General features: G+C 42.8%; 1 protein-coding gene across 4 annotated transcripts in view; it reads left to right on the top strand.

Annotated features, from left to right (window-relative positions):
- Positions 1-25,929, top strand: part of KIF20B (kinesin family member 20B) — a 225,634-nt gene that overhangs the window by 124,391 nt on the left and 75,314 nt on the right. For 3 of the 4 annotated variants that reach the window (XM_073596389.1, XM_073596390.1, XM_073596392.1), the window contains 4 exons: positions 4,940-5,147; positions 16,430-16,491; positions 17,667-17,786; positions 20,146-20,275. In XM_073596389.1, the coding sequence (XP_073452490.1) occupies positions 4,940-5,147; positions 16,430-16,491; positions 17,667-17,786; positions 20,146-20,275 (520 nt within the window). The remainder of the gene's footprint in view (positions 1-4,939; positions 5,148-16,429; positions 16,492-17,666; positions 17,787-20,145; positions 20,276-25,929) is intronic. The other variant, XM_073596391.1, reaches the window with a different exon arrangement.

The raw sequence follows: 25,929 nt of genomic DNA on the forward strand, positions 1-25,929 counted from the left end.
TGAATGCGTTGCACTGGGCAAGCACGATGGGGTATAATTTTTGCAGCAGAGCATCGTAGCCCCGGGACGTGTACGCCCCCCATCACAAGTGTAAAGGCGCCCTAAACGTTATTTTGCTTTGTCGGAGCTGAATTCTCAGTCTTGTGCTGAAATGTTGCTATGTCAAAATATTGATCATAAAACCAACTGCCCCTTATCTCTTTATCTTAAGTTGACTTGGAGCAAGAGCAATCGTTGGGTGTTTTTTTTTTTTTTTTTTCCTAATAAGGACTATATATTTCTGAAATGTACATTATAGGACACAGAACCTTTGGTCTTGGACAGTAGGGTTTGTTGGACAAACAAAGCTGTGAGGACAGCCCTAGCGTAGCCCCTCCCACTCCAAGAATTCCTCAATCTTTTGCTAGTGTACCTAGTTCGTGTGAACATCTTCTCTCCCTCCCTCTGGGAAAAGAAAACCTTTTATTTTTCTTTGTCGATTTTTGCATCGGGACTATAAAGTTTGTAGTTGTAATATAGCTGCTGCAGCTTCTATTTTTGCAGCTTTCTGGGTTTGTTGGCTCCTTGGCTGATGCTTAGAAGACCGTACCCACACCCCGCTGGAAAAGAATGAATCCTGCCTTGCATTGTGCGCTCACCTAATCACGTAATGCAAGGTGTTCTTAGCAGGGTACTGTCCGGGTCATTGCCACCACCTAATGTAACCATGTCCATGAAGACCCCTTAGGTGTATGCCCACCGGGAGGGTAAAGGTCTTTGGAATTGGGCTTGCCCCTAGATTCCACTATCTACCCAGCTAAGACTAAGGACTTGAGTCATTAACCAGTTCCTGCCCCACCCTATAGCAGAATGACAGCCTGACGGGCCTTTCGTCCCTCCAGGTAGCTGTCATATGACGTCCTCCCCTGGTTGCCGCGCGTGCGTGCCTGTGGCACTGTGATCGGTGGTAAATGGTGTCCCTCGGACAGAGCGTATCACCGATCAGGGTAAAGAGCTGATGACGTAGACTCTTTTCCATGTGATCAGCTGTGTCCAATCACAGCTGATCACATGTAAATAAATGCAGATTATCAGCTTTTCCTTTTCTGCTGTTGGTGTCAGTTACAGGGGACATTTACGTTGATAATCAGTGCAGTCTCATCAGTGCACATTAGTAAATAAGAAAAATTACTTATTTGAAAAATTGTATACCAGAGATGTGTTCCCACCCTAGTGGTGATTAAATACCAGTTAAAGAAAGCTCCTATCTACCTCAAAAAAAATTGATAAAAATGTCATATGGGTACAGTGTTGTATGGCCGCACAATTGTCATTCAAAATGCAACCGCTCTGAAAATTAGGCCTGGCAGGAAGGGGGGTAATGTGCCCTGTATTTAAGTGGTTAAACCAGGGTGCCCCATAAGCTAAATTTTGTGGTTAATTCAGGAGTCACAGCCAGCAGTGGGAAAAGAGTTTGGCATTTTTTTTTTTTTTTAAACCTTTTGAATTTTTGGCGGCATTCTGAGCCCTGGGTTACAATCCAGGACCACCAGGGTGCCTACACAGCCTCCTTCCTATTTGGCTGTTCTTTGTGTGCAATAGCTGACTGCTACTCTGCTTCCTGCCTTGAGAATAGGTTACTGTAATCCTTGGATCTACTTGGGCCTCTCTGCCTACAGTGATTTTTCACAGAAAGCACACCCTCCTTTATCTGCGGTAGCAGTTTGAGTACCCCTTAGGTAAAAAGCTCACCACACATGGCAGATCATAGGTCCAAGGGAAACTGATCTGGGAGCCCAGCTGACACACGCTCAGCTAACCCTAAATCCCCAGCCCCCTCCTCTTTCTCCCATGGTCTCACCCCTTATAGCCCTGACTGCTGCCCCCTATCCGTATCTGTTCTACTCAGAAGCCTCCCAAAGTCCCTCAGGCACACCTGCTTTCCTTCTGTTTAACCGCTGTGGAATTCTCAGCTACAATGTCTATCTGCATTCATGGTAGGGCTCTCAGACATTTTTTGGAGGAATAGGACTGCAAGGGTGGCAAAAAAGTGCTTTCACCCTCTCCCCCATCTGATTTTGCTTTGATCACACCTGTTGTTCGCAAAGAAGAAATTGGCACCTTATTAGATTCTGAAGATTCAAACATGGCGTTGGCCCCATCCACCAAATCCATTTCATCCCTATTGAAGCAGTGCACCTATGGCTTGCCCTAGTTCAGCCTGTGTCTGCCAGGAGAAAGTTCACCAGCCTAGGCTTACTGAACTGTCTTGGCCTAACCAAACCTTTCCTGTACACTTGCTGCTATTTTTATATGGCGAATGGCCTCGCCTAGGAAAATATCCTTGTTCCTCCCTAATGTTTGTTCAGGAATACCTTTATGGTGAAGGAATACCTAAGAAAACAAGCAATCCTGGTCAGAGATCCTGCCATTTCCTGCATTAAAAATGATCACAGTTGGCGATGTCCAAGTTTTCTAGGACCCTGTGTAGGAGTGTACCCTTTTACTCAAAGTCCAAAACTCAGTTGAGGCAATCTGGTTACCAAGAATGCCTACCTACACATCCCATTTTTTTTGCACCAAAGGGTCCTGTCAGGTTGGCCAAGTGGTTTAAGGCACCATACTCAAGTTCTTTTCAAGTTTAGATCCCTGAAAATCAGTTTTTCACATTTTAAAGCTTTTGTGTACAACTTTATCAATTTGTTGCTCTACCCTTTGGCCTGGCCATGGCACCTTGGGTCTTCACCAGGGTGTTGGCACTGTCCTAGCTCTGCTCCTTTCTGAGACATTCCCTTTGTGAGCTACCTGAACGCTCTCCTGCTAAAGGAACAGTTGGTCCAAACTGTGTCGGCTAATGTCCAATGGTACAGTGCAGGCCCTGCAGAGGTTGCTAGATCCAAAATCTCCAGCATTCAACATTGCATATGACTCTTGCTTAGTGTATATAGACCTGATTTTGGTTACAGCCTTGTCCAGGGCCTACTGAATCCACTAGATCTTCTGTCCCAGGGGCTGGATCATCATCCATCCTGCTTATGCTAACTGATTTTAACGGCTCTAAAGCCCAAGTCCTTAAAGTGGTTGTAAAGGCAGAAGGTTTTTTTTTTTTTTATTTTAATGCATTCTATGCATTAAGATATAAAAAGTCTTCTGTGTGCCTCAGCACCCCTAATACTTAAACCCCATCTCTATCCAGCGATGTCCATGAGTGCCTCTGCCGCCCGGGACTCTCCCTCCTGAGTGGCTGAGAAAAAGCAGTGGCACCATTGACTACCACTGCTGTCAATCAAATTCAGCTAGCCAATCAGAAGAGAGGAGCAGCAGGGCCGAACTGCGGCTCCGTGTCTGAATGGAAACACGGAGCTGCGGATTGGCTCGGGTGCCCCCCATAGCAAGCTGCTTGCTGTGGGGGCACTTAACAGACAGGAGGGGCCAGGAGCTCCGGCCAGGGACCCCAGAAAAGGAGGATCCGGGCTGCCCTGTGCAAAAACCACTGCACAAAGCAGGCAAGTATAAAATTGTTATTTTAATAGAAAAAAAAGAGACTACTTTGAATTTTCAAAAAAACACAATGCATAACCAAATTTTTTTGGTAAAATATAAAAGTTATGCAGACTAAAGGGATACCAACCATGTCCCACTTTCAAATTGCACATGCCTGTGCAATGGAGACAAACAATGTAAATTTTACTCTCCTTAGGCAACACTTTTTAAAAGCCTTTACAGGTTACCACTTTACATTTACACAGGAGGACTGGTACTAGAAATTCTGCCCCTGATCTGACATTCGCAACACTGATACGGGTGGTTATGTGTGGGACAATCGCTGCTTGCGTGGATTTGCCTTTTCTGCATGAGGACAGGGGCACTTTTAAAAACGTTTCTTTCTTTCTTTTTTTAATTTTTCTTTTATCGCTATTGCTCTCACAAGAGATGTAAACATGCTTGTGACAGCAAAAGGATGTGACAGATAGTCTTTATGGAGAGATCTGGGGTCTGTAAGACCCCAGATCCCTCCTCTGCCCTTCAAAAGCATGTGATCACACCAAGATCAAATGCTTTTCATATTTAAAAATGGCACGGTTTACACTTGGGTAAACCTGAAGTGATATAAGGTCATCGCTTCTAGTTCCCTATATCATAGAGATGAACAAAGCTGTTCCATTCTTCGTCTCTGTGATCAGATGGCGGAAGCACTGGCTGGTCGATCAGGTGTCTTGGTGGGACAGGAAAGCCCAATGATGCCGTGGGAGTGGGGGGACGTCCACTCCCATTGTTTGTAAGAGCAATCCAGCGGCTTGCTTTTACCAGAGAGCTGTTCCCACGTTTAACTTTTACCAGGTGTATGTTCAGGCCTTTTCTGATGCCAGTTTTGGGCATGAGGTGCTTCAGGTTGCCCTTTAAGCTTTAGAGCTGTGTTTGCTTTTTCGTTTCATGGGCCTGTAAGTAGCTGCTATGTTCAACTGATTGGACACTGGCAAACAAAGCTGTAAGGACAGCATAACTGCCTACAGATTATTAGCAAACCATAAGGCATGAAATCATAAAAACAGAGGGGAGGGACCTGTGCTCTGTAATGTAACCTATGAAGCCACTCCGCTGTGGCTTATATTCAATACAGGCCACCATAAAACTTCTAGGAACTGTTCTAGTTCTGAGGTTGTGCTAACCATTGCAGCTTCACATACAAGCCAGCCACATTTACCACTGGTTAGGAGCCTTGGTTTAAACAGGCTAGAAGTCGTGGCAGGCTCCCTTCTAAACTATCCTATGTTGGGAAACGCCAGTAAAATTGGGTGTAAAAGTAAAACCATTTACAGACTCCTGTCACTTTTATCTTCTGTATGTGGAGAAAACCATGCAGTTGGGTTGAGTGCAGAGTGAAAAAGGACCTTTTATGGTAAAGCACGTTTTTAATAAACCTGTGGGAGACAAATTATTATTGCTTTCTCCTCACCAGGTTGATGAACCCAGCATACCACTTCAAGGGCTCTTCTCTTCTATGCAGAATGACCTGACAGCAATCAAAAAGCAAGCCGAAGAGGCTCATAATCATATTGCAGCTATCCATGATGATCCACAGACCATTATTCAGCTGGAAAACAAATTGCAGCAAGTGACATCTGAACTTGTTAAAACACAAGAGGAGCTAAAAAAGAATTCTGCTGGTAAGTTAAAGCGAGCTGCTGGTCCCAAAAGGGAATCTTCCTCTCTGCACCTGCCAAAACCCCTCCCCCCTAATGCACCCATAATGTTTTATTTTTTTTATTTTTTTAACATTTTTGCTTCTTTAAATGCAAAAATATATTGCCCTGGCACAATGTTTTCCTCTGATGGTATCGGCTACATGGCTGCCTCTTCTTGCTTCCTGGTAATATCAAAGGGAAACATGATGTGGAATCTGGGCTGCAGCACCTGAACAGCAGATTGCAGCAGGACAACACTGAAGCTGCTGGGCAGATGAGCATCTGGATTGAAGACCATGCACATAACAGAGAGGATAAAAAAGTGGGATAATGGGGGCATGGAAAGTTGGGAGTGGGTGAAACTGAAGTATCTTTTTAAACCAGCTTATGTAAGTTGGCTATACAGTCTATTAATTGTACAAAATTTTTTATTTTAGACTCGCTCTATCAATTTGACAGTGTTAAGTTGTTATAAATTAATGAATGAATTAATCAATGAAGTAGAAGTTAAAGTGGTTGTAAAGGCAGAAGGTTTTTTTTATCTTATGCTTAACTGAGCTCATCACGATCAGCGATATTGCACGAGAGACTCGGCTGTCTGGGACTCTCCCCCCTGATTGGTTGAGACACACAGCAGGTGCCATTGGCTCCTGCTGCTGTCAAAGTCAGTGAGCCAATGAGAAGAGAGCCAAGCCGCGGCTCCGTTTCTGAATGGGAAAGCAGAACAGCTGATCAGCTCGAGTGCCCCCATACCAAGCACCTTGCTGTGGGGGGCACTCGGCAGGAGGGAGGGGCCAGGAGCGCCAATGGGGGATTTGAGAAGAGGAGGATCTGGGCTGCTCTGTGCAAAACCACTGCGCAGAGCAAGTAAGTATAACATGTTTAAAATTAATATCAGGGCATTGCCAACATACAGCATTAGCTTGTATGGAGGCAATACGTAGTGTTCTCAGACTATCTGGCTCGGAGAAACCCCAAAAAATACTTCTCAGTTAACTTTACGTATCTTTTCAATGTACTTCTCTTCTGTTTATATAGGGAGAAGAAAAATAAAAATCCTTCTCTTCTCTTTTTCTTTCCCTTCCCTACCTGTATGCATTACCATTTGTGATTATAGGACTGTATAACCCTCCCCCGACTAATATGAAGGTGCTAAAGGAAGCAGTGATATTTATGGCACAATACCCAGAGGCATATGTTATATGCTTCGGAGATTTTAATATGTTAATGAATCCAGTTCTGGAGAAACATGGAAAGTTCCCTAGGGATCAAGTGGGTGGAAAGAGTAAATTTGTGAAGTTTGTCGAAGAGGTTGGCTGGGTGGATATATGGAGAATTAAGAACCTTCAAACTAGGGCTTATTCATGCTCTGCACCAGGGAAGGGAAGTATGTCCAGGATAGACTTAATATTGGGGTATGAGAAAATAATATTAGTAGTTTATCTCCCCTGGGGAGTATCGGACCATTCACCTATGATATGTAAGAGGTTAATAAGCCTTATGGGAAAACGTTTAGGATGGAGAGTGCACCCTTACTGGTTGATGCAGATAGGAGCTAATGGTCGTATACCAGAACAACTGGAGGAGTTCCTTTTGAGGCCCGTAGAGAGACTTATGGGACACTTTTAAGGCATACTTACGAGGAGCCCTGAAATCCTTAATCTCATATATAAAACAGACTAATGGGCAACAGGAGGAAGAGCTAGAGCAGGCATGTGCCTGAGCAGAAGCAGAATTTATAATTTAATAATTCAAATTCTAATCGGCAAAAATGGAAAAAACCTTTACTTGTCAATATAACAACCACCTGATGGCTAATGCCAAACATAAACTTATTTTTCAAAAACCAGCAGAATTTTCAAAAGGGAGAACAGCCAGGCAAGTTATTGGCTCTTCTAATGAGACAGCCGACACCCTCCCCAGTAATCTCAAAAATAAAAAGTAGTAGTGGAGAAGAGGTTTATATGGTAGAGGAAATAATAGAAATATTTTATGAATATTACGTCACAATGTATACATCAACCTTGTTATATGCAGAGGAAGATATAGAGAAATGCCTCAAAGATATTTAGAGTTTCCTGAACTTATGGAAGAGCAGATTTTAATGTTGGAAGAGGAGATTACTGAGGAGGAAGTGAGAGAAGCTATCTCACAGATGGTATACCCTTAGAGGTATATTTAAGATGTATAGATATTACAGTACCAGTTTTATCCAGGGTGTATACAGAGGCCTTTGTGCGAGGAGTATTAACAATCCCTATGTAGGAGGCTACAGTAGTATTAATACTGAGATTGGATAAAGATCTGAGTGAGTGTGCCTCTTATAGACTAATCTCACTATTAAATATAGACTATAAGGTTCTAGCCAAAATTCTTGCAAAAAAGTTAAATATGGTTATTACCTCTATTATCCATAATGATCAGACAAGATTTATTCTAGGGAAATGAACATCAATTGATATAAGAATACAAATAGTAGCACAGTTAAAAGATTATATTCCAAATACATTTGCATTGGCATCTTTGGATACGGCTAGAACATTAGACTCTATAGAATGGCCGTTTCTAAGGGTGACTATGAAAAGTTTTGAATTTGGAGAAAGATTTATAAAATTGATGGGTATATTTTATATAAACGGCCATGGTCAAATTTGCTGGTGAATAGTATGCTATCATCTCCTGTAAAGCTGTATAGAGGGACTAGATAAGGATGTCCCCTATCGTCACAACTGTTCACAATAGCGATGGAAGCTTTAGTGTTAAGATTTAGGCAAAGAAATACAAGGGAATTACGCTAGGTAAAAAACTGAGTGTATTGGATTCTATGCAGATGACATCATATTCTATATGAGGGCTGCTTAGAGTACATTAAATGAACTAATGAAGATAATAGAGGCATTTGCAGAGTTCTCTGGCCTGAAGATAAATTGTTAGAAATCTGCATTGATGCCATCAAGACTGGAAATACAGATGGGGGATGGGAGAGTAGAGCCCCCATTAAAAATAGTACAGTATCTGGGAATCTATATTACCTCACAAGTGAAGGAGGCATTGAAAGTCAATGTATATCCTCTAATGGAGCACATAAAATATAAATTGGGGATGTGGTCTAAAATGCTGTTATCAGTAGCAGAAAGAATAAATTTGATTAAAAGTATAATAGTCCCTAAATGCTTATGAGTTCTCACATTCGCTAGTAATAATACCGAAAGTAATATTTAACAAACTGAACTCCCAGTTTATAAAATTTATATGGGCTAATGATAGATGTAAGTTAAAACTAACAACATTGCAATGACCTAAAGCCATGGCAGGAGCTGCTCTGCCGGATATATATTTATATTATCTAGCGGGCCAATTGAAGCACCTATAGAAGTGGATAGCTCAGGAGCAGGGAGAGGGAGTGGAGAGATTTGCTTAAGATTCTAGAGGTAGATGAACTGTTAGTGGGACTAGAGGCACAGGCAGTTAGATTACCAAGGGTAAAAATCCCCATATTAACTCTGGCACGATCAGTATGGAGAGAAACAAAAAAAAGTGGTGGGAGTATGCCGATATTCCTCTGGAGGTTCCAATCTGGAATAACCCAAACTTGGAGCCGTTAAAGATATTCATGGGCTGCGAGTTCTGCAAACGGAAGGTAATAATTACATTAACACAGTTATATAATTATAGAACATTACACTCATTTGAATATTTGTGTAAACCGTATATCTCATATAAATTTTTTTATAAATACTTACAGCTTCATCATGTGCTACAGTCGCAACTAGAACACTAAGATTTCTAGATTTCCCTTATAGGAGTACTCAGATCACAGGGCTCTAAGGGACTAATATCTATATTATATGCACATTTAATCCAGGCTAAAGTAGGTAGGAGCCCATTGAGAGTAAGAGATAAATGGCGGAAGATTATTGAAAAATATGACAGATGAGAAGTGGGAGGAGATTTGCTCTATACATAGACGGTCTCACCAGTGGCTAATAGATAAGTTAGATTTCCAGAAATACCATGAAAAAATTGTCTCTTCTCAAAGTGATTTAAAAAATTAAAAAAAAAGAGTTTACAAAGTAACAATATGTCATACTTTCCTCCACTGTGCAGCTCGTTTTGCACAGTGTGGCCCCGAGCCTCGACTTCTGGGGTCACCCGGCAGCTCTCGCGGGGCTCCTCCCCACATCAGATAACCCCCTAGGAGAAGCGCCCTCCTGGGGGGGGGTTACCTTGTGGGCACGCTCCCGAGTCCAGCATTTACATCCATAGACACGAACGCTGGACTCCGCCCTGCCTCATGCATCATTGGATTTGATCGACAGCAGCGGGAGCCAAGAGTCGGGACCCCATGGAGGGAGAGCGCATTTACGACAACAAATTTGGGGCTCAGGTAAGTAAAACGGGGGCTGGGGCGCCGGTCACTGCCAGGTGTTTTTTTTTTGTTTTTTTTTTTTCTTTAATGCATAGGATGCATTAAGGTGAAAAAACACAAGGTTTTACAAGCCCTTTAAAGTAAAAATACCTAATCCTTGTTTAATAAAATCCCTACACATTCACTACTTAATGGCCCTGTAATCTATTTTTCATGAAATTGTTTTTTACTGTGTTTGTTTTGTTTTTTGTTTTTTTTGCCTCCTTGTAATGTCCTCCATAAGCTCCCAAACCTCCTTTTCCCACTTGCTTCAGTTTTTAACAAGCATTGCAGGTTGTGGTAATTTGCACTGCTCTGTACACACTACAAATCCCATAGTCCATCTCTGGAGCCAACAAGAGAGTGTGGCTACGTTCCATATACAGTGGAGAATGAACGTAGCCACACTCTAGCAAGACGTTGGGTCATAGCAGCAAGAAAGAAAAAAAAAAAAAGGAACTAAGGGACATGAAGGAGGCTGGTAGAAATAGAATCAAATCTTTTTGAGTTAATGTTTACTTGAATAGAATTTTGTGTGTTTTTTGGTTGGTCGGTGCCTTTAACACCATACGGTCGCAACATGTCTAACTCTAGACATGGGGCTTAACAGTTCCGTTGTACTGGATGCCCCAGCTCACACTCTACTAGCGGCTCTGGGGCTGCTGATGGTACTAATGTCTGCAGCCTGGAGTCCTGCTTCGCTCTGCTCTTGGTTACGATCCTATCCTCTCTAGCCCTGTAGGGTGTGTCAGGATTCTCTCTCCTTTTGGATTGGGTTTTGTACTACAGCCATGCAAGACTTTGACCCAAATACCCAAGTGTGCTCCCTCCTGCAGATTTTATATATCTGCTTTGCCTGCAGCCTTAGAGCCCTTTCACACCGGGCCGCCCATAGCGTTGGCGGTAGCGGCGTTTTACCGTCTGATTAGCGGCCGAGAAAGGGTTAAAACCGCCCGCAATGCACCGCAATAGCGGCGTTTTGCTGGCGGTATCCCAGCGCTGGCCCATTGATTTCAATGGGGAGCAGCGGTGGAGGAGCGGTAAACACACCGCTCCAAAGAAGCTGCTTGCAGGACTTTTTTTCCCGTCCTGCCAGCGCAGCGCTCTGGTGTGAAAGCCATCGGGCTTTCACACTGGAGACAATGCTGCAGCTGTTTGAGGGCGGATTGCCGGCGCTATTTTTAACGCTATAGCGCCTGCAAAACGCCCTCGGTGTGAAAGGGATCTTAGTGGCTTCTTAGCCATCAGCTGCAGAGACCGTTTGTTTCTGAGTCACTCAAGTACTTGACCAATGAACTTATCGCTAAAGAGTCGCATTCTACTGATATTACTTCCAAATGAACAAAGACGGTTTTGGCTCTGTTGCAGTGTGTACCCTAGAAGGTCATCCTGTTGCTTCTACCAATACTGTTTTCAGCCTTGGGTTGTGTTAAAACTTTTAAGGCTACAAACACTTTCCCTTTGCACCCACTTTTCCTATATCTCTATGGAAACCTCCTGATAAGATCTTATTAGCCATGTATCAGGTTGGTGACTATTTTGTACAGAAGTAGTCTATTCCCACTGTGGATCTGGCAGTGTTCCCCACCTTTTAAACAGTTGCTTACAATTCCAATAGAGGATGTGCCTGTCTTTAAGCACCCAATCAATATGCTGGTGTGTCTTGCCTTTCCTCTTATAATGACTGTGACTTTACTTTGTTAAATTATGTCTGCCTGGTCAATATATTTTATAGGTTTAATCACTACTGTGGTTGGGCCTTCACTTAAATGCGTATAGAGTAGATGGCTATAGCGTTACATTTCAGCCGTAACAGTTTTCTGTAAGCCTCCCATCTCATCTCATCTCTTGCTTGTCTAATATCCCTAGAAATGCATAGGGAACCTTGGCTAACGTGCTGGACTGCAGAACCCTTGTGAATAAAGCACTTGATCTGTAGGGTCTTTTGAGGGTCAATGTATTTTCAGACCAGCTCTTGTCAACATCCTGTAAGACATTCTTTTATTCAGAGAATGTACAAAGATTTTTTCATATGAATATTTTCTTCCAAAAATCAATGTGTATGGCCAGCGTAAGGCTTGGTTCACACCTATGCAGTACATGCTTTTCTGCAGCTTCTGAGGTCTATTGAACCAAACAAGTGAAGAGAAAAAAAAAAAAAAAAGCATTTTTTTTTTCATACATCATGGGACACAGAGTCAGGTTAATATTCATTACCTGCTGGGTTATACTTCAGCATTAGGTGAATGGACACCGGTAGACCAAAGGTCTTCAGACAGGAATTGATCCCTTATATAACCCCTCCCATACACAAAGTACTTTCCTTTTTTTACCAATGTCTGCAAGGTGGTTGGCACGGTTTGTTTGAGCTCTCTGAGTTCCAGGTCCCTAGTCCCACAAATGGTTTAAAAAATGAATCATGGGATTAACCGATCGGATCCATTTGACACAAGCTTGAGGCTTTTCGATAAATGGTACCCGAGCCTCGCAAAGAAGACTCAAGATCCTGTGAGGTTTTGCCTGTAACGTGGCCTCCGGGCGCTGGACCCTGTGGAGTGGAAATCCTGGACACTACAGCGCTAAGGCATTTCCTGCAGGGTGCTGTACAGGTCCAAGGGAGTGGACCCTAAACATGAAAGGGTACCCAGTCCTTGAAGGTCCAAGTGACAGGAACCTGCTGTGAAGGGTGAAGATTGGGCCCTTAGCTTCTAAGTGGCCCTGCGCCTGGATGAGTAAGTGAAACCCCCTTTTATTTTATTGTGGGGTGTCCCAGTGATTGTAACAATCAGTCAAGCTAGTTAAAGGCTGGACAGCTGTGTGCGGTGACCATACGGGGGAGTTCTGGGCTAACTGTGAGTGTTTGCAAAGTGTACCTTTTTTATGCTTGTGTCTGGCTGTTTACCTGTACGATGACACAGTACGGTGCGCCATTTCGCCTTGGTTCGCCATGGCGCACGTGCGTTCACATGAGCGCCGCTGGGCTCAGCAGTTTGGCAGCCATGGCGCATGCAGATTCTGGCACATTAAGATTTCTGTTGTATGCAAATACAGTCACACCCACTCGCCGGGACCGCGCACATGTGTGCGCATGCACGCATAGAATGTTCTGGCGCACATCCAGCTTATTTAAGATGTGTATGCTTGTGGCATGTGGTGCTTCCAGAAGGCAGCTGGTGGGACGCAGAGCATGCTCTGAACAGACACTTGCAGTGGTTCATTTCTCCTTACCCGGGTCACGTGAGTCAACAGGTGTTGCTTGGCAGGCTAAAGGTGCTTAGGAGGATTGTTGCATAGGGACTTGGTGAGCCCTATTAAAGGATCTCCCTTTTTGAGGTGTTTTAACTACACCCAAGTACTCCTTTGTTTGCGGCATTGAATGTCTTCCAAAAAGAGGAGTGGGACTAACACCACAGGGAAGGGCACACCTACGTCATCAGTAGTTCCTGATGAACCTAGTCGTATCCCCTGAAAGACCAGAGGCTCCCGGGCAATCTGAGCACCTGTGCCTATCTGGTAATGTTCCTACAGTCAACGCTGCTGCCAAAATGATTCGTTCTGCCTTTAAGTTGCCTCTTGCAGACTGAGTGAGCTCCCCCCCCCCCCCCAGTCCTCTTTGAGACCTCTGAGACCTTTTCAGGTCGCACAGACATTCCCGCTACACACCCTGTTGAAACAGGCGGTGTATGCTGATTGGGAACATCCTGACAGGACTTTTTTGCCTCCTTTTTAAAGGTTTTTCCCTTTTATATCCCATGGATGAAAAGTTTGTTTAAAAATGGAGCATGCCAGCCGTAGATGCAGCAGTCTCTTCCTTAAACAAGAACTTAACTTGTCTGGTAGATAACGCACAGGGCTTGAAAAACCCTGTTGACAAGAAATTGGAGTTTATTATTAAAGGCTTCCTTTTCTTTGGCCAGTTCAGCTATTCAGCCAGCTACTGCCGCAATTAGTATTTGCCAGTCCGTAAGGGATCAAGTCAAACGAACGGATAGGCCTAACCAGGAGGATGATCTGCCTGAAAGTAAGACAGATATTACTCGAGCGCTGTGTTTTGCTGTTGATGCTTTAAAGGATTCAATACAGCAGGTTTCTCATCTGGCTCTCTTGTCTGTACATATGCGCAGACTTATGGCTTAAGAACTGGTCAGCCCAGCTTCCTTGTAAAAAGTTATTGGCAGGTTTCCCGTTTCATGGGGGAATGTTTATTCGGTGATCACTTGGACAATAATATATCCAAAAGATTTCAGGAGGGAAAAGTTCTCTACATCTTGTGAAAAAAAGCACCAAACGTCCCTCGTTTAAAAACCCAGGGACTGCTTCCTCAAATGTCTGTGTGAGGGCGGTTCCAGCGCCAACAGGGGCAAAGCCAGGGCCAGATAAGGCCCTGGGTCCAAAGTTATTCTAAACTCAGCACCAAACCCTCCTTTTTGAGGAAACATCCCCACTCCATCAGGTGGGGGAGGAGCTGCTGCACTTTGCGGACAAACAACAATTCAGGATGAGTGGGTCACCTCAATTATATCTTGCGGTTACAAGCTGGAGTTAAAGGGGGTGCCCCCTGCCCAGAGGTTTCTAAGGTCCAACGTTCTTTTGAATCCTCCAAAAAGAAACTTATTGCTTCAGACACTACATCATCTAGTGCATCAATCAGTGATTGTAGAGGTTCCGGTATCCGGAAGGGGCACAGGGTTTTACTCAAACCTGTTTACAGTTCAGAAACCAAACGGGGGACACAAGGCCCATTTTGGACCTAAGGTCCCTGAACAAGTATCTATTGATACATCTATTATCTATTAAGTATCTATTGATACATCTAGTATCTATTAATCCTTTCGGATGAGGTCTGTCTGCTCAGTAGTAACCTCACTCCAGAGGGGAGACTTTTTAGCCTCCATCGATATAAAGGACGCGTACTTACACGTTCCTCTCTTTCAGCCTCATCAGAGGTTCCTAAATTTTGCAGTAGAGGAGGCTTTAGAACAGAGCATAATATACACAGTGAGGTATTTGAAAAGCTTAGGCTGGATCATAAATGTCAAAGTCAGCCTTGAGACCAGCTCAAGCTCAAGTCTAAAATATTTAGGTCTGATTCTAAACACGGTCCAAGCAAGAGTATTCTTGCCACCCGTAAGGATCTGTGCCCTGAAGGATCAAGTGCATCAGATAAGGGGCACCAGACAACCCTCCATTAGGCTCTGTATGAGTCTTCTAGGGAAGATGGTATCCTCCAAGGCAGTACCCTATGCCCAGTTCCATTCCAGGCCTTTACAACAAGACATCTTGTTGGCTTGGAACAGAGGAAGAAAAGCCCAGGATTTTCCAATGTGCTTATCTCCTCAGGCATGCTTAAGCCTAAACTGGTGGTTGCAGGATCAGAACCTGCGAAAAGGAAAATCCTTTCTCCAGGTAACCTGGAGAGTACTGACAGATGCCAGTCTCTCAGGCTGGGGAGCGACACTAGAAAGGCTCACAGCCCAGGGGAAATGGTCAGGGACAGAGCAGACCCTGCCGATCAACGCCCTAGAATTACGGGCAGTACGTCTGACGCCCTGGAGGAGGGGCGAAACGCGTCGACACAATATCCGGCTCATGTTCTAAACCAGTGATGCTGCTTCCTGTTTCCGTGGAACGCACGCTTACAGCGGCGCATGCGGAAGTTTCTCTGAATGCCTGTTCACCACCTTGCTCTCGTGAGTAGCGCTGTTATGCTTATTTGATATCCTGTCTCCACAGTACTTCACCATAGGTTTTTTTTTTTTTTTTTCTTTTTGTCTTTTTGGGTGAATATGGAATCCTGCACCTTGAAGCACTTAGCCCATTTACTATGATCCAGAGTCCTCTCCTTTGCCTTCATTGAATCACAGCATATCAGGTGACTGATTGATATCATAGGCTGAAGAATTGATATTATTGACCAGTGGAACTGTTTTTGTTCACACGTGTGTTTTTTATTTTTATTTCTATTCATTTTTGCATTTTTTATAAATTCATTTATGTATGTCTAGCACTTATATAATAGGTATTACCTACTTATGATCATAGTCTCACTGCACAGTGTTTATATTTACTCCGGTAATATTGGTCACATTGCCAGCGCTGTATTTATTTTGTTTTTATATATTAAAGCGGAGGGCCACCCGTAAAAAAAAAAAAAAAGCCACCAAAATTCCTAAAAAAAAAAAAAAAAAAAAAAAAAAAAAAAAAAAAACATTTGGAAAAAAAAAAAATGTTATACTTACCTAAACCCTTGTTGCTAGGCAGTCTTCCTAATCTGCCTCTTCCTATTCTGCGGCGTGTTCTTCTCCTCGGTGAGTGGCCCCGTTGTCTTCTGGGAACTGTGTATGTTCCCAGAACACCACGGGGCCATTCACAGATCGCTGCGCCGCACATGCGCAGTAGGAAACTGGCAGGGGGGGGGGGGGGGGCAGCGTTCTGTGCACATTCTGTGTACAGAGCACCTCTAGGTAGCCATATTGCATTGCATTTTACAGAAAATGACATAGCTGAAGATTGAAAAGAAAAGGCTTTTTTTTTTTAAAAATAACATTCAATTAAAATATGACTTCAGTCACAATTGTATATGCTATATTTTTTTTATTTGCCATTTTATTTCTCACAAAAGTGGAGTTACCCTTTTTAACCTAATTCCTAACAGCCACTTTATTAAAAAGGCATTGGTGTTCAGTCCTTTTTTTTTTTTTTTTTTTTTTTTTTTTTTTATCTTCACACTTATTCAATATTTTTTTTTTTTTTTCTAACTGGTCATACTCTGCATATTGTTCCCTGACCATATAATGCAGTATACATCAATATAGTACCTACGTTTTTTTTTTTTTTTGTTTTTTTTTTTTTTTAGAGCTGGAAAATCATATTGAGAAGTCCACAAGAAGGGATCTTCAACTGGAAGAGACCAACAAAGTAAGCCCTTTTGCTTGTTTTTAAGGTTTTTCCTGGTTTCATTGCAGAAGAAAATGTATTCAAAATCTGGTCCTCTTTTAGGTCAAATGTATGTACCTGCTATTCCATGAGGGCATATGGAAGGACTTTCGTACTTTCCAGTCAGAACTGAACATTCTTCATACCAAAATACACCTTAATTATCAATTGCGCCATGCGTTGGTCAATATTAAATCCCTTGAGGTCCCAATTAAGCAAATGTCTCTGGAGAAACTGTTGTCATTTGACACTTCCACATTGGTCTCCAAATACTATAGGGAACTCCTGACTAATAAAGTCACATTCAGTCCATATTTGTTCTAAATAACATGGTGGAGGAAGATTGGGAGAATGTTGAGGAATCTTTATAGATCTGCTATTTCAGCTAAAGATAAACTAATCCAGCTTAAAATATATGACCAATCCTATTATACTCTTCATGCGCTTGTATGCCCAAAAACTTAGACATTCTCCACGCTGCTTTTGCAGTAGCACAGCAGAGTTTATTCATGCACACTGCTCCTGTCCCAAATGCAATCCTTTTGGACAGCAATGTGTTACTTTACTGAAATTGCTTTAGGCGTTCCTAACATACAGTATCCTAAAGTGTGCCTCTTAGGGCTGACGGAAGACCTTCCAATTGCCACCAATGCTGACAAAAAAAAAAAAAAACTTTTTTAAGGGTACTGCATTTCTATGCCCAAAAACTGTTCTAATTACGTGAAAGAAAAACTCCCTCCTGCTCTGAGTGGAAAAAAATTTATAAATTTTGCGCTCCATCTTTACCTGCTCACATACATCAATCAAGGCTTTCCAAAACCATTTGATAAGATCTGGGGCCATTGGGCTTACGCTCCTGTATCAGTATGATCCCTCGGTTGTTTCAGAGACAACATTTCTGGTTACGTTCCTGTATTAAAAAAATAGCACGCATTGTCACTAACATATATATGCACTAGCTCATTAACACATGTAATGGGTGAGACTTAGTTGTTCTTGAATTGTATTATATACGTGTGGTGGTGGTGTTTGTGGGGTTTTTTTTCCCGTCACCTTTCCTTCCACTCTGTACTTGCATTTGTAATTGTACTTGTAAGTGAAAATGGCAAGGAGCATCTTAAACAAATGTATTCAAAATAAGATTTTATTTTCTGTAGAAAGTGTCATCACAAAAGCAGCAAATTGACAAGCTGATGGACATGATTCAGGAAAAGGATACAGCCATTGAGAAGCTTAAAGACCTTATAGCTCACTGGGAGGCCAAATGTGAAGATTACGTAAGTACAACTTTTCAATTGCATTTGTTTAAGAACATCTAATCAGATGTGCCTTGAATTGTAAGCCACTTTTTGCAGTAAACACAACATAAAGGGGACCAGGTTCTAATTAAACTAAATGTTAATGATTACCCTGGTTTAAAATGAGAATCTGCAGATATATATATTAGGCCTCGTGCACTCTGGGCGTTTTTACAGCTGCTGTTTTTGGCATCATGATGATTTTTTTTTTTTTTTTTTTTACTGCCTCTAATCACCACGGCATGTTATCCTTTGTGTTCATGCACACATAGGCTTTCACCAGTGTTTTTTGGCAGGAGAGTTTTTAGTAGGAAAAAAAAACCCGTCTGCCAGCCTGTTCTGTAGCAGCAGCGTTTTGGCAGGGAAAAAAACCGCTGACCTCGCCTAAACTCTGCTAAACGACGGTGTCCAGCATTTAGCAGAGTGTGTGTTTTTGTCTTTGTTTTTTTATTTATTTTTTTTTTTTTTTGAGATGGAGGCCGCTGGCGTTCTTAAAGCAGATTTCCACCCGGAAGTGGAAGTCTTCTCCCCCCCTCTGGTGCCACATTTGGCACCTTTCTGGGGGAGCGGGTACCTGTTTTTGACAGGTACCCATCTCCACTTCCGTCAGACCTAACCTCGGCAAGGTACAGCAGAAGTTCGGTCCACCTCCTCCCTCCTCTTTCCCCTGCTGCCGGGCCAGTAAGAGAGCGTAGCGCGCTTTGCGCATGTGCAGTAGGAAACCAGCTGTGAAGCCGCAGGGCTTCACTGCCGGGTTTCCTTACTACGAATGGCAGCGGCAGCACCCGAGGACCGATGGAAACATTGGCTGGAGTGCTGCCATCGCTGGATACCAGGACAGTTAAGTGTCCTATTTTATTGAAAGTCAGCAGCTACAGTACGTGTGGCTGCTGACTTTTATTTTTTTTTTTTCGTGCGGGGGTCGGAACTCCGCTTTAAAGTGACATTAAAGTCTCAGGTTTTTTTTTTTTTAACCACTTCAGCCCCGGAAGATTTTACCCCCTTCCTGACCATAGCTTTTTACAATTTGGCACTGCGTTGCTTTAACTGACAATTGCGTGGTCATGCAATGCTGTACCCAAACAAAATTTGTGTCCCCCCCCCCACAAATGGAGCTTGGTATTTGATCACCTCTGTGGTTTTTTTATTTTTTGCGCTATAAACAAAAAAAGAGCGACAATTTTGGAAAAAAAAAACAATATTTTTTGCTATAATAAATATCCCCCAGGAGAGCCATTCTGCCGCAGTATATCTGCGTGAGCTGGTCGGGAACAGGTTAATTAACCACTTGCTTACTGGGCACCTAAACCCCCCTCCTGCCCAGACCAATTTTCAGCTTTTAGCACTGTCACTCTTTGAACGACAATTGCGCGGTCATACAATACTGTACCCACTGGATACGGCAATGATAGGCGGCACTGGTGGCCACTGATAGGCGGCACTGGTGGCCACTGATAGGCGGCACTGGTGGCCACTGATAGGCGGCACTGGTGGCCACTGATAGGCGGCACTGGTGGCCACTGATAGGCGGCACTGATGTACTGTGGGCACTGGCAGGTGGTACTGGTGGGCACACAGGCTCTTCCTCTTCGGGACTGATGTCCCTGCAAACAGAAGCCGGCAATCGTCTGTCAGCGTGAGAAGGAAAAAAAAAGATTACCGAGCCTCTGTTTACATCATGTGATCAGCTGTCATTGGCTGCCAGCTGATCACGTAAGGGGCCGCGATCATTGACTCGGGTGATCACAGCGCGTGCCCCCTTCAGGGGGGCGTGGCCAGCTTTGAAAGGGGAGGACGTCAATAGACACTGTAGCCGTCATTCAGCTGTAGTGCGGATCTGAACAGGTTAAAATAACAAACATGTTATATTTGCTGTTCTGTGCAATAGTTTTGCACAGAGCAGCCCTGATCCTCCTTTTCTGGGGGTCCCCCGCCAGCACTCTAGGCCCCCCTCTTCGGCGGGTGCCCCCCCACGAAAAGCTGCTTTCCTTCCTTTTTTTTTTTTTTTTTTTTTTTTTTTTTCCACTCAGCATAGAATGCATTAAGTAATTCTAACTTTACAAAAACTTTAATTGCAGCCTTTCCCAAGGTTGCTGTTGGCAACTGAGACAGCTCTAGGCAGGTTGCTGTTCGCCCACCGTGTGCAAAGCTTAATATTATCAGGCTGTTTATAGTGACCCCTACATTGAAGGCTATTTAATAGGATTTCTGTTCCTGCCAAGGCTCTGCTTTCACATCTGGTCTCATTGGCACATAAAATTAAAATCAAAAAAGTAGTTTTGTTTTTACATAACCCTTTTTAGGCGACATATTTTTTAATACGCAATTTGTAATACAGGAGAAAACTGTGAATGATCTTCGAGGAGAAATGGCCAAATTCAGTAGCAACATAGAGGGCGGCTCTACAAGTCGAAAGAGGCCACCTGAGGAGCCCCACCATCCCCAGGAACAGCCTCCAACAAAGAAAGGTATCTGTTCAGATGAGCAAACTGCCAGAAACCCATTTTCCTATGTCTCAATGCAAAGACAGAATGCTGCAAATCGCAGGCTTTATCGTCTAAAAAGAAGAAAGTCTGGCGTTTCCAGTGAAACGGCAAAATGGAGATGATTTAAACTGCTGGAACAACAAAGTGTGGAACTTTGAGTACAAAAATAATCTTTACCAAAATCACTGCTAAAAGGTACATAATGTTATACATGTAAATGCTTAATATATATCCTTTGTATGTATACTTCATAATGTTACAAACATGACTGCACCCATCTTCTGCAGGGAATTCAATATGCAGTATACTGTGGAGAAATCGGTGATGGTAATGAATTTTTAACGCGTTTTCATGAACCAGATGTCTACTACTACTACTACTACTACTACTACTACTACTACTACTACTACAGTAGAATGCAGAGGACAACACTTCTGTTTGTGTGGGGCAGTGTGACCTGGTGGGTCCTTTTATGTGGTACCCAGCGAGTATCTATGGCTCTTTGCACTGTCGTTTCTTGGGGAGCCATGCAGGAGACTATTACTTTCAAAATTGCACGTGTTCGTGAGACCTAGTCTTTACAGTCATCTTAGACTCTTGTAGTGTGCTAACTTTGACTAAAAAAAAAAAAATAATTCTCCTTTTACAGAATTTGGGAGAATCTTCTATGCAATGTCCCCCCCCCCCCCGCTTTCTAAGTGTGATGTTGAAAGTATAAATTTTCCTTAACTTGTATTATGGATTACATTGGGAGTGGATAGAATTCTCTTAATAGATGGTACAGATCTTTCCAAGACCTTGTGACAACCCCTATTTCAGAACATTTGAGACTCTTTATACATCTCGCAGAGATTTAGCAAGCACTTATATTTTGGTATTACACACGCCTTTTGTATTAGATTTAATGCATGTAACATCTTTAAAGATTTAGTGTGGGGTGGAGTTTGACTTATGTCATCTGTGGCCCCCTCTCTGTAGGCAATTGGAGTTTTGCACCTATGATTTTAATGAGGCAGTAGTTTAATTTAAAAACTGCATATATTTTGTCATATTTAAATATGAGTGCCTTGGTAATACATATATTAATGTTTTTAAACTGGTTGTCCGCTACCTTCTCCTCAAGAGATAAACCCTTGGTTCATGAAATGTGTTGACAATCGTCCATCGTTGATTTCTTTACAGTATTTTACATATATTAATGTAGTTGATTGTACCAGCCATGTAAAATGAAGGGTTGTATAGATGGAGGATATAAAAAGCATTTATTTGCATAAGCACCTGATTAATTTATTTTATTTATTAATATAATTCTAGGCATTTTAGCTGTGACTTTGGTAAGGACATTATTTTTTTGTACCTATAAAGTCCTACACTTTTTTTTTTTTTTTTTTTTTTGTTCTTAATGTACATATTGGCATATTGGTACACCACCTTGTGGGGATTCTATGTAGTGTCCCTGAATAAAGTAAATGTCTATAATGACCTCAACTGTACATTCAGGTTGCTTGACATTAAGTTGATGCTTATGTCTGTTAATTTAAAATAAAACTTTTGTTTGTACATTTTGCTTCTCCTCAATTCTTCTGTGACTGAACTAACTGCATGCTCTTTCATAATAACATAACTGATCATCTTTTCATGCTGTAAAGGCAACTAACACTAACCACTTTTGTAGCGTCTCTTGCCATTCTGTTTCTGTGCAGCAATGCTTGGCTTTAAATCTGCCACTCAAAATGAATGTTTTTTTTTGTTTTTTGTTTTTTATTTTGATATTTTTTTTGCCCAGAAACTTCCAAATTAAAGCCAATTGCAGTCAAATTTTTCTTAATCGTACATCACAGGACACAGAGGATGGAATATTCATGACTACTTGGGTTATGACGCTACCGTCAGGTTACAGGACACTGTCCAAAAAAGTCAGGAGTCCCATGCATAACTTCTCCCAGCTCAGCTAAGCCTCCGTTTTTAGCTAATGTCTTTTGGTAACAAATGTGTCATCAGATTTATTTTTTTCTGAAGCTCTTCTTTCCTGTGTTTAATCTCTTAATGCTGGCCTATTCTACACGCTTCTGCTTTGATGGGGAATGTCTTAAAGGATTGCTATAGTCAGCAGACCAAGGGGATTGTACCAGTACTCTGCATGCAAGAGCAGGAACAGCCTATACCACTACCAGGCAGCGCTGCATCCTGTGGGCAGTGATCTGTTAGCTACTGGCTGGCCTTGCTGACAGGGTGCTCCACAGGTCCAGGTTAGTGATGCCTTTGGAGGTTAGTTGAGTTTCTGAAGGCTTTACGGGGCATGCTCACAGTGATGAGTGAAGGTTCGGCCTGCTAGCTGTGCAAAATGGACTGCTGAGTGTGTCTTTACATTGTGGAATTCATGGTAATTTCCCCTTTAAAATGTTCCCGTGCATTAAGGCTGGTTTTTGGAGGATCTTATAAACTGAGTGACATAAGGCTTTAACTGCGTTTTATTAGGGGCGAGCCAGTGCTGTGCACAGGCACCATTTTGCCAGAAACCTGTGCAATCGCCGTGTCTCCACAGCAGGAACCTCGCTACTATACCCCAGCCCCTGCACAGCTGTCCATAGTGCTGCTCTGACAATGGCATATTAAGCATCGTTGACCCTTTTACTTGGAAGGGGGGACTTTGGCTGGTGCCGCACTACATCTCAGCTGCCACTCCCTTTAGGTACAAAAGGCTTCATATACTCAGCAAGCTATAGCCTCGCACAGTCGGGTGGGAGGGGTGTGGACTCCCGTAGAGAGAACACCCCTGCACAGTTATCCTTGTAATGGCTCCTCTAAGGATCAGATTAGCTTTGAACCAATGCCCTTTACTGATATTTTCACTGTCTCAATTTCACAATCCTCAGTTTCTTTTGTGTCAAGGTAAGAATGTTCTGTGTTATCAGATGTTCTCACTGGTTTATAATGCCTGGGATACAAATGAGGGTGCTCTTTTTTTCTCCTCATTTTGAGGGAGAATGAGGCATTGGAGGAGATTCTTCAGGATAGGGAAGAGGTTAGAATTTGAGCATCAGAAATCCTTTGCAGACAAGTTCTCTCAGGAAATCTTGGGTTCTAGGACTGTTTTGCATAGAAGGCCACGAGGTGCTCCCTGACCGTTTTGGTGTTCACTAATCAATTTGCCACTGCCGGAGTTCTCTTCCTCTAACTATATTTGGGTCCTGGTAGCTGCCAAAACATTCCAAGTCCTTTCCAGTGCACCTTTATTTACAAGAAGTGATGTATGCCAATTGGGCTCACTCAGTACACCCTGTAGGGGGGATACATGCAAGAAATTGGGATCTACACCCATTGACCCAGCTATTTTCTACTTATCCTTGTCCCAGTGGATGAGGTCCTGGTATTTATAGAGTTTGAGGTTATAGGACCTCTTTAAGGTGCCCCTCCTCTCTCTGGGAACAAATCCGAAGACTACATAATCACAGTGGGCACTGTGTGCACATAAAAAGGATCCTGCTAAGCGACAAGCAAATTGAGAGGCTGTCCTTTTTAGGGTGAATGCTTGTTTGCACCATCCTTGATGCCTTTATCCAAAAGGTGGCTGTGGAGAAGAGCATGCTGTTAACCCTTAGTCATTGTAAAGACATTTTATTTTTTTATTACAATTAAAAGGAAGTTATATTTGCCTGCTTTGTGCAGTGGGTAGTGCGCAGAATGGTCTCTTACCACATCTTCTGAAGTTCCCTGCCGGTGATCTCCACGCCTCCTCTCCTCCAAGTGCCACTCAACATGCCATTTGGCTGGCAGGACCTGTGCGCAGAAAGGCTGCTGTGATCTGAGTAAAGGTACTGTGCAGTACTACTGCTATGGACTCCAGGGAGGGAGAAGGCTGCAGTTTCAGCCAGTGCTCGAGCGGGAATCCCTGTGAGTGCAGCATGACTCTTCGCCGGCCTTCAAGAAGATGCATCAGGATTATTGATGGTGGTTAGAGGCCCATTGGCCACTTATTTAATACTGACCCTGCTGATGTTATTGCTACTTAAAGTTGACTGCCTGTGGAGAGGGTCAGCCTTGCACCCTTTACTTTTCTCCCATCAGAATATAAATGTGAGAGGGTGACTGTTCCAATGGGAGATCCCCAGCAATGGCTAACTGTACTCAGGCCCACTGGCCATTGCTTTTGTGTTTCTTGAACTCTGTCAGACCACCTTGATAGCTTGCTGTTCTTTATAACAGATTTGTATAATTGTGTGCTGGTTTTAGATGCTCCATTGAGTTGTATTACTATTGTTGGTTGCTCCACTTTTTTTTCTTTCCTGCAGGGCTTTTGCCTGTTTTTTTATTAAATCTCATTTAAAGCCACAGGTGTCAAGGAGTATGGTTCTTTTTTCAGTCATGGGCACTGAGAACTGGGGACTTGAAACAGCGGCTCCTTCGGTGGTGAGCACTACACCATCTTTTTGTTCCAATCCTAAGAATTCAAATGAAATTGCTGTTCCGAGTTTATCTGTCTACAGCTTTGTTCCCTATTTGTCTTGCCTGCAGACTCTCGCAAGGGTCAGGCTGCTTCTCAACCCACTATTTCTAAGTGGATTTGTCTGCTTGTTTCTTAGGCCTATGACATGAAGGGAAATGTGGAAAAAAATGGGGGAAATTGCTGCGCTAAAACGCTCTATGTAAAGCTGCTGACACTAAAACAAAGTCCAAGTAAATATAATAAACAGAAGTGTAGCGCTAACTATATCAATGGAACACCATATGTACGGTGGGCCAAAAGTGTGTGGAAAAAATGCAAAATCGCGAATTCAAAACGGGTGCTGTACACAAAATATGAACTTTTAACATATAAATGAATACAATGATCAAATGCCCCGTTGGGGTGAAAAAAAAGCAAAAAAAAATAGTGTTCAAACAATAACGTAAATGTGTCTAAACATCAAAAATATTAGTGTTTATAAACTTCATAAAGCATATGTCCAATCAGATAACTAATAGTAAATCCTCAGTGACAGATGATGTGGTAATGCAGACAAGGAACTGGCTGTGTGGCGCATTCAAAACAGGACGAACATTCTTGTAATGGAAAGTTGTAGATAAATACTTCTTACCAGACAAGGTGGCTGATCTGTACTGCTAGACCGAGGAGCTGGAGTGACATTAGGACAGAGATCAGAGATTGGGCGGGATCTACACACAGACACTCAGCACAGGTCCAAATGTGAAAGCATTCCATTTATTGTTGGTTCTTGGCACGGATCCTCCATTGAGGTCCAACTCCTATTTGGTCTGAAGATTTGCCTGCTCTCTGGATACTTGGCTGTGCCACACTCCCTGGATTCATTCCTGTCGATTGACTGAACGTCTGCATCTGGAGTGATCCTTCTACATGTTCCATTCGTATCTGAGTTGGTATCCTCGTTGACCATCTGGATTTTGCCCGTTATAAGCTCGATTGACCCACTGCCATACGGCAGGTGGGTCCACCTTGTCTGGTAAGAAGTATTTATCTACAACTTTCCATTAGAAGAATGTTCGTCCTGTTTGGAATGAGCCACACAGCCAGTTCCTTGTCTGCATTGCCACATCATCTCATCTGTCACTGAGGATTTATTATTAGTTATCTGATTGGACATATGCTTTATGAAGTTTATAAACATGTCCCTTTT

This window comes from Aquarana catesbeiana, linkage group LG08 (genome assembly GCF_042186555.1).
Source record: "Aquarana catesbeiana isolate 2022-GZ linkage group LG08, ASM4218655v1, whole genome shotgun sequence".
NCBI classification, from domain to species: domain Eukaryota; kingdom Metazoa; phylum Chordata; class Amphibia; order Anura; family Ranidae; genus Aquarana; species Aquarana catesbeiana.